A 17,383-nucleotide genomic window follows, 5' to 3' on the forward strand; every position below is an offset into this window, starting at 1 on the left:
ATCATTTTCATTTGTTTCCAGGTATTTTTTTACTTCTTCTTTAATTTCTTCAATGATCCATTGCTTGTTCAGTAGTGTGTTGTTTAGTCTCTACATCTTTGTGCCTTTCTCAGCTTTTTTCTTGTAATTAATTTATAGCCTCATAGCACTATGATCTGAGAAGATGATTGTTATTATTTCAATTTTTTTAAATTTGTAGAGGCTTGCCTTGTTTCCCAACATATGGTCTATCCTAGAGAATGTTCCATGTGCACTTGAGAAGAATGTGTATTCAGCTCTTTCAGGGTGAAGTGATCTATATATGTCTATTAAGTCCAATTGTTTTAGCTTTTCATTTAGCTCCACTATTTTCTTGTTGATTTTCTGTCTGGATGATCTGTCCATTGATGTGAGTGGGGTGTTGAGGTCCCCTACTATTACTGTGTTGTTTTTAACATCTTCCTTTAGGTCTGTTAATAGTTGCTTTATGAATCTTGGTCCTCCTGTGTTGGGTGCATAGATATTTATAAGCGTTATTTCTTCTTGATGAAGTGTCCCTTTGATCATTATATATTGTCCCTCTGTGTCTCTCTTTACCTGTCTTATTTTGAAATCCACTTGGTCTGATATGAGAATTGCAAAACCTGCCTTCTTTTCTTTGCTATTTGCTTGAAGTATTGTCCTCCACCCCTTCACCCTGAGTCTGTGTTTGTCCTTGGGGCTGAGGTGTGTTTCCTGGAGGCAACACTGTCCTGAATCTTTCATCTCTGTGTATGTTCTTTTAAAATCCCTTCTTATTTACTCCTATTCTTTTTCAAAGATTCTCTTCCATTTATATCTGTAAAAATAATTTCTTCTCAAATATCATCCTCATTTTTAGGAGTACTTGGTATCATGATCTTCTATTTTCATCCATTCCTTAATTATTTTTAACCATTCCTGTATCTTTAAGGAAAATTCTATAAGCTGTTATCTATCAAAGTCCATATTATATATTAAGATAAATAATGAGAATGTAGATCAATAGTAAGTTAAAATGATTTCATTAATTTTGTGTATGTATTATGTCAATCATCAAACATGTTTTTATAGATTTTACTTTAACTGAAGCTATTACTGATAATGGAAAGCAACATTGGTCTGGAATAATTTGAACAAGAATTTTAGTTTAATGATAAATTCAATGAACTGTAAAAATGAGGCGATTGTAAAGTAAACATACTATCCTTTTGATCCTTAAAAAACTTTAATTTATTACCAGATATTGAAGTCTAGGATATCTGTTTACAACAATGGCCTAACAAAGAGGAAAATGTGTATATGAACTGTGCATTATGCACACAAATCACAAAATAAGAGACATTTGACAACAGATGATCTTATAACTCAACTAAATAATTCAATAATATGAAAAATGGTAAGGTTTTTTTAATATGCATTCACTCACAGTCTTGACTGAGACGAGAGAATACACAATCCTGACATTCTAGGACTACTTTGCGTTAAATAGAGTTTGCAGCAGAATGTAATGCAGCAATCCCATGTACATCTGTGATCATACTCAGATACTCTTCAAAGGGAAACCCTCCAAAAACCAGTATTGCATCCAATCCTGTGTTCACAATCCATATGTCAAGTTGTTTTCTCTTTGGCATGTTCTGATGTTGTACTACAGGACAGTGTAAGCTCTGTCCCAAAGGAGAAGTTTCTGCTGGGTATTTTGAGATGTGTTTAATTTCAGAAGAAAAATAAAATATCTGTAATAATAATACCTATTTGGAAAATTGAAGATATACCTACTGGTCCAGAGATTACATTACATCTAAGAGAATGTGTTCAGTAAGATAAAGGTAAAGGATACTTTTCTGCCTCATTTTTTCCTGGCAGTGCTCATTGCTCTGGTAATCTAGTTGACAAGAGAACACTATTTTAACTGGTTCATGACTACATAACAAGGATTGTAAATTTATTAACCTGAGTTAAAGTGCCTTTACTGTCCTCATGTCCTCTCACCTCAGTTAAAATCAACCTGTCTTCTGCAATATAATTTCCCGCCCCCCCACTTATTTGCTGGGAATACATTCTAAGACCTCCAGTGGAACCTGAAACCATGCATAGTACCGAACCCTATATATATATATATACATACACTATGTTTTTTCCTATACACACATACCTATGATAAAGTTTATTATATAAATTAGGCACAGTAAGAGTTTAACAACAATAATTAATAATAAAATAGAATAACTATGACAATATACTTTACAGCTTTTCTTTGGCATATCCTGATTGCCAGCATCACTACTCTTCCACTTTGGGGCCATTATTAAGTGATTTCATCACCTTACTCAGAATGGCGTGCATTTTAAAACTTAAGAATTGTTTATTTCTAAAATTTTTCATTTAAAATTTTCATGGAAGGCAACACTGTGGATAAGGGGAACTCCTATACCCAACTTCTAGACGCTGACTTGAATGCCTGATAGAAACAGTTTGAAGTAGAAGGAATAAGAGGAAATTGACTTGCGTATCAGTGCGCCTTAGAGATTGCTTAAATTAAGGACTTAATATTCTCAGGACTCTATTTGGTCCTTTTTTCATTTGGACTTTGCTTAGCAGCATCTGTGCTCACATCCTTAGTATTGTCCCTGTAAAAGGCCTACCTCTGTCCCCTCAGATCTAACTGAGAATGTAGAAAAAATGACTGTGACCTGCCTCGTGTCACCCATGGTGAGGGTGGTATGATATAACATTTTGTAGGGTAAAAGAAGTTTCCAAAAATAAAGTTTTTGGTGAGACAAGAAGTTACCCAAAATAAGCAGGGTGTTATTCCTTAATGAAAACTAGAGTGTTAAGCAGATTAAACAATGGTATAGTGTCTACTTTAGTGTAAAGGGTCGATAAAAGTTGTTCCTATGTTTAACTCCCCGCTTGTGCATGTATGCTACAATTATGATATATGTGTGCAAATAGTAAGTCCCTACTGAATGAATGAATTCAAGACGAATCAACTCATTTTTTCCTCCTCTGATTGTCTTTGCATGGGAAACACCAGAGTGGGGATCTGAAAAACTCAAGTGGAGGAGATTTACTTAAAAAGTGTTAGCTATAGCTAAGTATGAGGGATTCTATTCATGAAGGCTCAGATTGTGTCTACGATATTGGTTATCTAAGGTATAAAAAGGTATAATGTAATAGATTCATCAGTCCAATAGATTAAAAGAGAGAGACTAAAACATCAGTGATTCATAATATTCCATATTTCCCAATTTGTTTTTTCACTTGACTAAAAATTTTCGCCATTTCAATGAGAAACAGAACATTGTTGCTGTTTTTACCTCTTGCTAATTCTATACTTGTTCTACATTGGAAGCACTATAAAATAGTGCTTGAATCCTATTTTAGCCATATATTTTTGATCAGTTGCATAAGGTCTCTAAGCTTCACGTGTAAAATTTATATAAAAAAAACCTATCTTATTTTGATGATCAAAAGGCTAAAGTATCAACACTGCTTGTCACAGTTCTTGACACATAGTGATGCCACAATGAAAATAGTAATTTATAAACTGTATTTTGTTGTTTTAGCTGATTTTCATTTTCTGCTTTTTCTGGATAATCAAAGTCCCTGTAGTTGGTAGTTTTTTATACCATTGTTTTTGTTTTATATGCATTACTTTCATGAATGCCCAAGAAAAAATTCCTAAGGAAATATGGAACAGATCTTGGGAGTTTAGTTAATCCATTTAATCCATTCTTTGTCTTTCAGTGGACCAGTGCCTACATCAGGGCTTCTCAAACTATGCACTACTGACATTTGAGTTCAGATAATGCTTTATTTTGGGGGGCTGACCTGTGCATTGTAAGATTTTTAGCAGCATTTCTGGCTGTAACTAGTTGGGGCCAGAGCAATCCCCCTAACCGGCTAGTTGAGACAACTAAAAATGTCTCCAGATGTCCCCTGGGGGGCAAAATCATCTCCATCTGAGAATCTCTGATTGAAGCCATCTCCCATGGCCGTGGTGATTGCGTCATCTTGAAGACCTGTAACAGTAGCCTCTCCCAGTCTTTGCTGACCCTGATGGCTGAGGTCTTTTCTTTGGGCAGCCTCGATCTCTCCTAGTAAGATCATATTTTCTTCTTTGATCTTGTTATGAAGCCAAGACTTTAACTTACTTTCCGTGACAAGTGTCAATTTTGACCACTGAAAAATCATTCTGCAGGCTTGCTTTTCACAATATCTCATAACTTGTGTTCTCAATACTCAGGGTCTTAATCAGGAAAGCATTAATCATGTCTTTCTCTACAGTATTTGCATTTTTTGGTAATTATAGACTAATGAGCATGCCCTTTATGTGATATTTTAGTTCACTTATACCTTGATAAATATTTCAGCTTTGGGATAATTAAGTAAATTGGACATTATTAATTAGAAATGCAATCAGTGGATGTAGGTAAAAAATGTTTTAAAATAACACTTTTCATGTCTTAGTATTCTTTGAATAAAATTCTTCATGAAGACTCCTTTTTTTTTCCAAATCAATCCATAAGTAAATACAACTAAATGGTTTTCTGATTACAGGAAGCTAGATTCATTAACTGTGCGCATGGGGTATATTTGCTGTACGTTTGATTCTGCCGCTCTTTACAGAAACACATCCAGAAACAAAGTGTTCTGTAGAATCATTCTGAAAGAGAAATTGTTTCATTTATAAAGCAATTCTTTTGCAAAACTGTAACTTTATCATTTAACTCAAATCTTGCAGACAGCTTTGAAATATTTAAGTTATAATTATGTCAAAGAAAATTAGCTAAGAGGTGAAACTTTTTTGATGCAAGTTAAATTTTTATAAAGATTGTGCTCTTTTCTTGTAAATTACTTCCTTGGTAAATAACATTACAAACAATGACACCTCAACTTTTAAACAGAAAATACGTGATTCACCTTTTTAATAAACTAACACCTCATGTATTTTTGTTGTTCATTCAAGTATTTTTCAAACTTTCATCTTCTTTGAATAAAAAATCATTGCTAAAATAAACTACATTTAAAATGTAAATGAGTAAAGCGTAATGTATCTTGGAAGGGAGCAAACATATTTTCAAATTTCAAAATTCAATATTAGCTATAATTAATATTGACTTTTGACTTTGCCTGTTCATATACCACTTACAATTGCTCTTGAACTTTTCTTAAATTATGTCATGAGTCAGAATTTTCTTGTGACCCAATCCAGGGTTCTGAAGTACTAAGTTAAAAGAAGTAACCATAAAGAATATGAGATTTCAAGTCTCAAAGTTTTATATAAATTATTTGGCTTTCATCAAAGCACTCATAATTTCTTAACTCTTTCTACTTTTGATTAGTTCCTGGGCATTTGTAATTACACTTAAAATTCATTGTGATTTTAGATGACAAGTTCATTTTGTTCAGTTATTGAAATATTGAATAATGAGAAATAATACCTTTGAAAGAGTTTATTCCTCCAAAAAGGCCCACTAAGTCACTACAAGTATGTTCCAAGTGTAATAATTCTTAATCATTTGTTGCAGGGCTAGTTAAGAATTTTGCTTGTCCATTAGAGAGTTATTTGACAAGGAAAAAAAATGTTGCACAGATGTGTGTAATCTGTTTAGTCATTGGGTGTATTCAGTGCTTCTTGTTATCAGCTGAAGCTGAATTAAATTAGTCACTGGTGCATTTGTCGATGGGAGCCAGAAAGTCTACCCTATTTACTTTTAAAATAATTTGCACTGAGCAAATTATGGACGTAGCCACTAAAGAAATCACATTACTTCAGAATTAGCAAGATCTATTTCTTGTAGAGTAGGAAGATAATTATTGCCTCTTGAAAGATGGAGTAGCTTTACAATATTTTTAATCATATCAAATGTGCAGTTATAAAATATCACCTTAAGAATGAGTTAAGGGTACTTAGGCTTAAAATTCTGCGGAGAGTAATGTTTACAAATAAAGTCAAAGAAAAACCAAACTAAAAAAAAAAACCCTCGTGTGATGTAATAATTTTTATTATTTGCCTTTAATTTCATTCAGATTTTGTTAATATTAACTGAGAGCCTGGTTCATGGTAGCTACTGCTGTTTGATTCTTAAAGAGCTGTAGGTTCAGTCTTAATATCTCAATTATTCATATAGGAAAATAGAGGCTGAAAACATTTAGAAAACTAGCCCCTAATGCTGCATTTAGGAAATGGTATGCATAAGACTTGAATTCAGGTGCAATGCTGTTTGTTCTCTGCCATTGATTTATCTTTCTCCATAGCATGTATAATAAAATTGCAACTGTAATATTGTCACATTTTTGACTTTTTATTGATATAACTAAATATATTAGAATTATTATTGTTTTATCTTTTTCTACAGTGCAAACTAGAATATCAGACATGTGTCTTAGGAAAACAGATCTCAGTCAAATGTGAAGGACGTTGCCCTTGTCCTTCAGATAAGTCCACAAGTACAAGCAGAAATGTTAAGAGAGGTAAGTGATGCCAATTTACTTATAATTTTATATTGATTCCCTCTATTAAAATGTTTTGCAATAAATATTAAGCAATTAAATACACAATGAAATTTACTTTTATAAAAATACATAACAGTAGTTGTATTGTAAGTGAAGTTTCTTTTCCTTTAGCTTCAATTATTATAGCAAATAATATTTTTCTATAGATTTCCATTTATCTCCATAGTGATAGCTGGATGCTTCTTTCTTGCATACTCACCATACATAAGAAATCTAAAGCAATGTCTTCTATAATTATTTTGTCTAAAATGTGAGTTTTACATCCAAGTTTTCTTTTGGAGCAACCAAATGAACAGTGGTAACATAGCCAGTGATAAAGTAGTTTGGTCAGAGTGAAGCTGGTCAATTAGTACAATCTTTTGAAATGAAAATGTCTACCCCATATGGAGTGTGTGTGTGTGGATAAAATTTCCTATTGAAGAATTTCATAAATTAAACTTTCTTTTGATTAGATCTGGAGTTTTTAATTCTGTATTTTTATCTGTTCTTTGTCCAATAAAATAGTAAAATACGCTTAACTTGATATGTGTCGTAGTATATAATTTGTTTTTTTGTAGATTATTTATTGTAGTGTACATGGTATTATTTATGTATTTGAGATATTGTTTATGATTTTAAAGTAACCTCCATGGCTGCTAGTTCCAGTTCTGTGTGACTACAGATAAAGAAGGAAATGTAGAGAAAATAGATGTTTCTTTAAGTCAAAGACTCTTTCACAGAGCACAATCATCGACATCTATTATATATTTTATAACTCTCTGAATCTTGTAATTTAATAATTGTTATCATTGGCCCTTAATGTGGAGAGTTGATTTTTGCCTTTTTTTCTAAAAAATGTGAACAATGAATATGCAGATAGCAAACAATCTTAGTTAATATGAAGTTTATTTAATGGAAATTGTGTATTTTCTTAAAAACATGATAAACTTGATATTCCCTGTTACAGTCCGATGATGGATATTTTATTACAGATAAAACTTCTAAAATTCAACTATGCCATTTATATTGGTCTTTACTCATTATGTAATATTTAAGATAATTTAAAATTAAACTATATTATAGCATTGCCCTTAGTAAAGCAACCAATCAATTTTATTATTCAAAAGTAAATTAGTTAATTTGCAAATTAATGGTAAGCCAGTGCTCAAACATTAGGCAATGTGCAGAAAGACACCAACTGGTGGAAGAAAGATTCTAAGTTGCCTTCCAGGAGTCCCATTCTTTAAACCTCATCCTTGTTGCCTTACAGGCCCAAGGCGAGCTTCAGAGCTTGGTTCCTTATGGATTCCAGCTCCATCTGCCCAGTCTGCTAAGTCCAATATAACCAAACAAGGATGTTTAGCATGAGCTTGACTATATTAATCAGCCCTCGTATAATTAAGAGCTAATTATATTTTTCTTGTAACTAAAGTAGTGCAATATCTCTACCTTCCTCATCCCCACTCCCTATTTACATAATTGAATACGTTTTCCTCTGAAAATCTCTTCAGGTATGAAGTGAATCCTACCTTGGTGTTCAATATCCATGTCTCATTCTTTTCATGGAGGCTCTTAAGAACACCATTTAAGAAGGAGTAGTTATAATAAGTGTAGACCTCTAGTACATCAAAGCCTTTCACCGAGCTTTCCCTTCAATAAGATTTCCTGCTTTTAAACTTAGTTTTGAATGAGAAGATATATTTGATGCAGTGTCAATTTATCATAACCTTCCACAAACCTCAAAAGGAACTCAATATACATTCAATATGGAAGGTAACATATCAAAGAGGAGGATACCTTGTGAATAAACAATAATTATGTTTCATATGGCTCAAATTCTCTGTACAATGTTTATATTGTGAGGAAGAAAACTTTTCTTAAAGTCGTATCTTCAGGGGATAAAGATCATTTGTGTTCAATTGTGCATAGAAAGTGAGGCAAGACAAATTTAAACTAATTCTGCTCTAATGGACTGTCAGGGCAAAACAATACAGGATTTTGCTAGGTGCTATGGAAAAGTAGAACAGAAAATTGTGAATGTCATTTCTACACGGTGCCAAAGGCCAAGAGATGTGGGAAATGTAAAACTTCGTTCAGTATCATTTCTAATCTTTCAGCTGTCATTTACGTTGGGAGTATGCCTTTTTTAGACTGTGCAGTGCAGGAAATTTTATTGAATAGCATCTCTGTTCTAGAAAAAGTGAGGAAGAAACTACCAACAATAGAATAGTTCTTAAATCTTTCTGATTTCCTACATTTGAGGTCAAACTGACACCATAGTATGTTGTCGCTGTGTTAAAAGCAGAAAGAAATCTTCAAATCAACTTGAAATATATTGAAACTAATAAAAATACATTTCCTTTATATACTAGGAAAAAAATAAAGTTCTCCTCTGTTCTTCTTGTGTATTCAGTAATTGATGGTGATAAACTTGTCCAAGTATATACATTCAAAAACCTAAATAAAGAAAAATAGGTAATTTACATTTTAAAAATTCTAGATTTTCATTTGACATAAGTAAATAAGCATACCCCTCTTCAATCAGTAACTTAACCGTACAGTTTTCCATTTTTCTAACTCGTAAAATCAAGATTACAAAAGCCAGTGCTTCTAGGTCCGTTTAGTAGATTACTTCCTTTTTTAAAAAATATATTTATTGTTTGATCACAAATATACAACCATCATTTGGAAAGTTAGTCAATTTAATTCACAGAATATTGACATTTCAGCTGATTTGTAAAGGCCTCTAGTATATTTCATATAGCCAGGTTAATATGAGATTCATAGTTGTGAGCATGGACCATTTTCCACAGATTTTGTATACATACGTAAAATGCAATCCTAAATTTTAGAAGGACTTGCAGAATCAAAGATTAAGAATGTTGGGAAGGAACTTAGAAAGCAAGTATTTTGCAGTTGGTAAATCCAAACTCAGAGGAGTCTACTGCAGACATATCATAAATTATCTACATAACTGGTGCATAAGCACAGTAAACTTGAGACCTATATTATAAGTGCTCCATTCGGTTATTCATTTGATTGCCTAGATTTAGAAGAATCTTTTGACATTTTTCCTTGGTTTCAAAATTGAGTATTTTATGATCCCAAATACTTTTCTTATTATTATGGGTTTTATGTAGTTATTATGGTTTTGTATATCTACTCTTTTAAATTTTTTATTAATTTTGAATATCACTTTAATATTTTTTACCCTCACCCCAACAGGCATCTATGTATCTAAATGTACTCACACACCTTCATAATTTGAATTTTAATAGAGAGAGCCATAGAAATGGAAGAGAACCTATAAAAGATTTCAATGTTATCAAAAAGATAAAAGAAAACAAGTGTTGGTGAGGGCATAGAGAAAAGGAAACCCTTGTGCAGTGTTGGTGGGAAGGTAAATGGGTGCAGCCATTATAGAAAAACGCATGGAAGTTCCTCAAAAAATTAAAAATAGAACTACCATATGATTCAGCAATCCCACTTCTGGGTATATATCTGACGGAAATGAAATCAGTACCTTAAAGAGATATCTGTGTTCCTATGCTCGTTGCAGCATTATTTACAATTGCCAAGATGTGGAAACAACTGAAGGGTCCATTCTATATACAGAGAGAATATTATTAAGCCTTAAAAAGAAGGAGAGCCTGCCATTTGAAACAACATGATGAACCTGGAGGATGCTATGCTAAGCGAAGTAAGCCAGACAAAGAAAGAAAAAAACTACATGATCTCTCTTATATGTGGAATCTAAAAAAGTTGAATACACAGAAGCACAGAGTAGAATACTGGTTATCATGGGCAAGGAGGTGGGGGAAATGGAGACATGTTGCTCAAAGGGTACAAAGCTGCAGTTATGTAGGGTGACTAAGTCTAAAGATCTACTATACAGCATGATGACTGTAGTTAATAATACTGTATTGAATACTAGAAATTTGCTGAGAGAATAGATTTCAGATGTTCTCACTACATACATATAAACACATTCAAAGTGGTAACTATGTCAGGAGGAGATACGTTAATTAGTTTGACTGTAGCAATCGTTTCACTATGTGTATACATATGTCAAATCATCATGATGTATACCTTAAATATGTACAATTTTTACTTAAAAAGTAAAACAAAGAGTTCGACAGATAAAGCCAGCTGAGAGATGACAGAATAGAAAAAGAAGATGGAACTCTGAAGGCATCAAAGGCGTGAGGCACATGTGAGGAAATTAAGCCTTCCGTTTGTGTTGGTGTGTAGGGTACTTTTAAGAAGGATATGGTGTAAATTGGTCATTACAGGAGATGAAAGAAGCTGAAGTTCTTGAGCAGAGTTAGCATTCCCGAAACAGTTTTTCTAGGTTTTATCTGTGTTATTGTGCTACAGAGGTAATGTTTTTGGTTTGGGTGGGGTGGAGGAGATGCATTTAGAAGACTTTTTCAGTAGTTTGGAAAGAAGGCAATCAGAGCCCAGCAAGGATAGTAGATGTAGGAATAAGAGGAAAAATTGAATTTGAATAGTATTGTTGAGATGGAATTCACAAAGCTTGAGATCCAATTGGATATAATGGACAAGCACAGGATGCAGAAGAGATAACCAAATTTAGTAATCTGTATGATTTACAGAATGCAACAAAAAATACCAGCTTATTTTTTCTAGGCCTGTGGTTCATAGTTTCCACTGTATCCTCACCTGCATTTTTTTGCATAACTCAAGGTTCCTTTTATCAGAAGCTGAGAATCATGTAACTCAATATATTTTCCCTTATGGTTTATTCTCTAAGAGTGTCAGAATTAAGCAGACGCTCAATCACAGTAACTCTAATGGCCTACGTGCTAGACTTGCTTACTCCTGTTCTGATTGTGTGTGTGTATTTTAACTATTTTACAGAATTTCTTTTAGTTTTATGTCTTATTATCCTGTGGGGTAGCATAATTTATTGGCTAAGAGTATAGATTTTAGAATCTCAGATCTGCACTGGCTGTCTGGTCTTGGCAATATATTTAAATTTACCAGCATCAGTTTCCTTCATCTATAAAACATAAAACAGAAAAATCATAAATATCTATGGGTGTATTTCCTCAAATTAAACCATCTTTGCATTTCTATTTTGTCTTAATTGATACTTGTAATATGCTGTTGAATTCTGATAAGTTATAGAATTTTCTCATACATTAAATGTTATTTGTAATTTTAGTTTTTATGCTCTTTTATCAGGTTTGGTTACAAAAACGTTGGAGAGTTTTCATCTTTTTATAGGCAATGGTATTTATATACTTTGAAAATTATCTGTATGTTGACAATTTGAAATATCACAACAGAAGAATTCTGTGGCATAGGAGCTATTATTGGTTATTTTCTTTGATAAATCACGTTCTTTCATAGCTACTGGCCTTTTCAGTGTGTGTGTATGTATATCTTCTTGATATAATTATGTTAATTTATGCTTTCTCAAATAAATGTCTACTTATTTAGATTTTTAAATGCATTAACCTAAGTTGTATGTGATATTATTTTTGTAATTAAAAACAACCTTTTTAGGTCATTTAAGATCTTCAGGAAAGATAATAATCATCTTAACAACTCTAAACATATTTGCTAATGCCTATACCTTCATTTCTTCAGTGTTTTAGCAATTATAATTTTGTGGAGTTAGTTTATTTAGTTTCTTAAATTTTTCAGTACTTGGCTTTTGCTAATTAGTTGATATCAGAATATGTGTGTATTAAAATGCAAAGCTGGCACAATAAGACTAGAAAGAAGGTTAGGAGAAAGAAATTTCAATGATTTGTACGCTGTTGCCAAGAGTGACTGAAAGTCCTTTTTTTCAAACATTGGGCCTTGATGTCAGCCACACATTCGTAAGCGCAATGGGTTCAGCAACAAAGTACAAGGACGTTGTGCTTGCTTTTGTTCTTTCTTGGGACCCACATCAGGCACAGGTAGAGAAGGAATAGTTTGAAGTCCCTCTTGTATCAGAGGTTATTGGTGCCCATGAACTTTTGGAGTAGAGTTAGAAATCATTCAACAACAACATAAAGAAAAAGATAGCTCTCCTTTTAACAAGAGATACTCCATCTAAGAGTGGGATTGAAATGTTTTTAAATAGATGTGGGGAGCTATAGATTTGTAAAGTCTTCAGTTGTCTTTCTGCATGCTAAACTAGAAAGCCTGTTAGTTTTTATCCACAGTAAGACAAGATATGAGGATCAGGTCTTCTGTGATGTGACAGAGTCATGTTTTTCTCTGCTTGTTTCATTGCTCTGAGTCCTGTGGAGCCTTATTAAGAAAAATAAAATAAAATAAAAATAAAATCATATTGTGCTATGATTATACATTTATTTATTTAAAGAATGAACAATGACTAGGAACTTATGTATGTCTTTCTCCAAGTGGCAAAAAAATTTAGTTTTAACATTTCATTTCTATAATGGACTTTTAAAAAATATCCCCTGTATAATGAAATGAATTTTCAAAAGAAACACTTTAACATCAATGTATTGATATACTCTGGGAACATGCATACTTCTCCAAGAAAAATAATATTCTTAAATGATAAGTTCTTCCATAATTTTGTTTTATTAGATTCATAGAAAATAAAATTATTGCAGACTGTGGCATGATTTATAGTAAAAATGAAGTTTAACCTTTTGGAATATTTGAAAGACACTCTTGGATTAAAATTAATATTTTGGGGGCCAGCCCTGGTAGCCTGGTGGTTAAGTTCAATGTGCTCCACTTCGGTGGCCCAGGCTCAGTTCCCAGGTGTGGACCTATACCACTCATCAGTGACCACGTTTTGGTGGCAGCTCAAATACAAAAAAAAAGAGGAAGATTGACAACAGATTTTAGCTCAGGGCAAATTTTCTTCAGCCAAAATATAAAAATAAAAAATTAATATTTCTTTGAAAATAGAACATAACCTGGAAAGGTATGGTTTTCAATGTGGAGATTATTATAGCTCTTCTCTGAAGAACTATTTTTTGTGTATTACTATTTAACTGATTAATTTCAAATTTTACACAAATATTTTATTTTCTACATGAAATTATTGTGGGATTAATTTTTATCTTCCTAATAAATTCTAGTTGGAAATTTAGTAGTCTGAGTTTATGCCTTTGTATGCTATTAGGTATAAAAAATGAGGATGGTCTTGTATTAATTCTTGCAACACCAAAGGACTATTTATAAATATTCCTTGGTTAAGTCCTTTCCAGCATATAATCTGACATTTCTTTTTGAAAATAATTCTTTACAATATGCAATATACGCACTTTTTTAAAAGCAGGGGTGATAGCAATATTTAACAAGTGTGAAATGGGCCCCAACAAACCGAACTGACACAAGCCCGATCAGAACCGACATCAACTGTGATATGGCGTCCCAGCACGGATAGGTGAACATTAGACTGTAAAACGACCAAAAGATGGAAGTCCGAAATTGAACATTTCTGGGTTTAAAATAGATATATTGAAATTTATTAAGAGTTTGATATGTCATCCCTTTTCTTGAGATTCATATGGTAAAACGTGTACATTTCTTAAAAGAACAAATAAAATTACATCGGACAGAGAGATGCTGTTATCCAAACTGTCTCTGTGCTCAAACCTCTATCGTACTGGTCTCGTCTTCTATGTTCTTTAAAGGTTTTAATCTTAAACCGGAAACCATTCCATTCAAGCTTAAAAGAAGGAAAAAAATAAATAGTAATTACACAATCACAAATAAAGTATAAAATTACGTGTTTCCAATAATACACATGCTCACTGTCCCCCTAGCCACACAACACTTATCTGAAAGAGTATAATCTTGGGGCCGGCCACGTGGCTGAATGCTTAAGTTCTCGCGCTCTGCTACAGCGCCCAGGGTTTCGCTGGTTCGGATCCTGGGTGCTGACAGGGCACCACTCATCAGGCCACATTGAGGCGGTGTCCCACGTGCCACAACTAGAAGGACCCACAACTAAAATATATACAAGTATGTACTGAGGGCATTTGGGGAGAAAAAGCAGGAAGAAAAAAAAAGATTGGCAACAGTTGTTAGCTCAGGTGCCAATCTTAAAAAAATATAAATAAATAAAAAAATAAAACAGTATAATCTACCCCATACTAAATGGTATTGTCTTTTACCAATATTAAAGATAATGTAAGATAATGAAATGTTTGCTGTTCTACTTCTAATATAGAATTATTAGCTTTCCGAATGTACAAGTGGGGCCAATTGACTTGTATTTAAAAGATACTCTGTGAAATTATTTTGTACATAAAGATATCAAAAATATATTTGAGATTTAGCGTCGCACATTCTGAACAGTCTTTTGAAATACTATTTCAGAGTTTAAATTATAGTTTCTTTATGTAGTTTACCAGATTTTTTTCAATCTCTCAATGAGTTCCCAGGATCCTGAAGATAATTTTAAGTCTCAAAATAGGAAAGGAAAGCAAAATCAATGAAGTATTTATATAGTCTCAAAGAAATATTGGTTTGAGGGGCCGGCCCGGTGGCGCAGCGGTTAAGTTCGCACGTTCCGCTTCTCGGCGGCCCGGGGTTCGCTGGTTCGGATCCCGGGTGCGGACATGGCACTGCTTGGCAGCCATGCTGTGGTAGGCGTCCCACGTATAAACTAGAGGAAGATGGGCACGGATGTTAGCTCAGAGCCAGGCTTCCTCAGCAAAAAGAGGAGGACTGGCAGTAGTTAGCTGAGGGCTAATCTTCCTCCAAAAAAAAAAAAAAAAAAAAAAAAGAAATATTGGTTTGATATTTCAGAAAATAGGGAAAAAAGTTAACATTAGATATAGAAGTGGTATCATCTATATTTTGTGGAAGAAAGAAAGCATGAACCTCGACTGAATTCAAAGCAGAAAAAATGAGAATATATTCTTTTTCTGTAAAAATCATTTAGAACAAGTAATTTAGTTGAGCTAAAGGCACTGTATATGCTACTCTATACTTCATTTTTTATTAAGATTATGATAGTTAACAACCTTGTGAAATTACAGTTGTACATTATTATTAGTCATGTTGTAGGTACACCACTTCACCCTTAGTGCCCTCCCCCCACCCCTCCTTTCCCCTGGTAACCACCAATCAGTTCTCTTTGTCTGTATGTTAACTACCACCTAAGAGTGGAGTCATATAGAGTTCGTCTTTCTCTGTCTGGCTTATTTCACTCAACATAATACCCTCAAGGTCTATCCATGTTGTTATGAATGGGACGACTTTGCCCTTTTTTATGGCTGAGTAGTATTCTATTGTATATATATACCATATCTTCTTTATCCAATCATCAGTTGCTGGGCACTTAGGTTGGTTCCATGATTTGGCTATTGTGAATAATGCTGCGATGAACATAGGGGTGCATGGGACTTTTGGAATTGCTGATTTCAGGTTCTTAGGATAGATACCCAGTAGTGGGATGGCTGGGTCATAAGGTTATACTTCTTTATTTTTGTAATAATACTTTTTTAAATCCCTTGATGAAATACTATTCATGAATTTACTGAATGATTTTATGGTAAAAATAGAATAGGTTCTGTTAATTATGTATCAATTTATCTGTTACTTTGCAAATGTCTAAATAACAAAATAAAACAATGTAGGGTCTGGCCTGGTTGCACAGTGGTTAAGTGCCCACATTCCCCTTTGTGGCCTGGGGTTTGCTGGTTCAGATCCGGGTGTGGACATGGCACCGCTTGGCACACCATGCTGTGGTAGGCGTCCCACATATAAAGTAGAGGAGGATGGTTACAGATGTTATCTCAGGGCCAGTCTTCCTCAGCAAAAAGAGGAGGATTGGCCACAGATGTTAGCTCAGGACTAATGTTCCTCAAAAAATAATAATAATAATAATGCAATTGTGATTGATGTTTCTATTTACAGGTTAAAGAATGTAAACTATGCCTGTGCATTTTTTTTCAATTTGAGAATACTAACAATAGTAAAATTATATTACATTGTATTCTATACACCTCAACAAATACTTTTAAAAGTATATTTTGAAGGTCTTCATGGTTTTCGTTTTTTATCTTTTCACTATTAAATTTGAGTCGTTTATTTGGGAATCATATTTTTAAAAGTCCACGAATAATAAGTCACAACAACGTAATATTTTGGGTAAATATTTGAACAAACCAGTCCACAAAGATTTTCAGTGAATTTAGCATGTAGAGGAGAGGCCATATTAGATTTTTAAATATTTAATTTAGGATGTGTGGAGGTTAAATATGGTGGTGCAGGAATAGAAAGACAAGAGCATTTAGGAAGTTGGTAATAATTGGGGCTTGAGAGGATACTGATTAAAGTATTAGAGATAAGAAGCAAGGGATGGATTCGGAAATATTTTGGAAGCTAAATGGTCAGGACTCGTTGATTGATTGAATTTAGGAAAGAGAGGTGACCAGGAGTCAATGATAACTCCTGCGAAGATTATGATAATAGAACAGAGATGAGAAAACTGTTAAAATATCTAGTTTAGATGGGAAAATCATTAAGTTCAATATTGGACGCAGGGTGTTTAAGGTGTCTGTGGTCCATCCAAGTGTAGACACATTTTATTTATACATCTGAGGGAAGAGGTGTGGGTTGCAGTAAACACTGGAGATCCGCTGAGGTGTAAAAAAGTGAGAACATCAGGGTGAGAGGTCCGGGAAAAACTAACAAGCACAGGCACAGAAGAGTAACAGAATCTATAGAGGATTAATGAGGTGAAAATGAGAAAGAGCAGAGAACTGTGTCCCAGAAACGGAGAAATAAATTCTAACTTGTAAGAGGTAATGAGCTTGACTCTTGAATACAGGAGGAATGTTCTATAATACAAAGCTTGAGAAATAACCACAGACTTTGGCAATGTTAGTAGTGACTGTAGAAAGAGCAACTTCAGTCTACTGGGGAG

The 17,383-nt window shown here is 33.5% G+C and overlaps 1 protein-coding gene across 2 annotated transcripts in view; it reads left to right on the plus strand.

Annotated features, from left to right (window-relative positions):
- The window catches only part of SPOCK3 (SPARC (osteonectin), cwcv and kazal like domains proteoglycan 3), a 467,441-nt gene that overhangs the window by 319,505 nt on the left and 130,553 nt on the right, over positions 1-17,383 (plus strand). For both annotated transcript variants that reach the window (XM_070608234.1, XM_008538006.2), the window contains exon 6: positions 6,366-6,480. In XM_070608234.1, the coding sequence (XP_070464335.1) occupies positions 6,366-6,480 (115 nt within the window). The remainder of the gene's footprint in view (positions 1-6,365; positions 6,481-17,383) is intronic.

Source organism: Equus przewalskii, chromosome 2 (assembly GCF_037783145.1).
Source record: "Equus przewalskii isolate Varuska chromosome 2, EquPr2, whole genome shotgun sequence".
Lineage (NCBI taxonomy): Eukaryota > Metazoa > Chordata > Mammalia > Perissodactyla > Equidae > Equus > Equus przewalskii.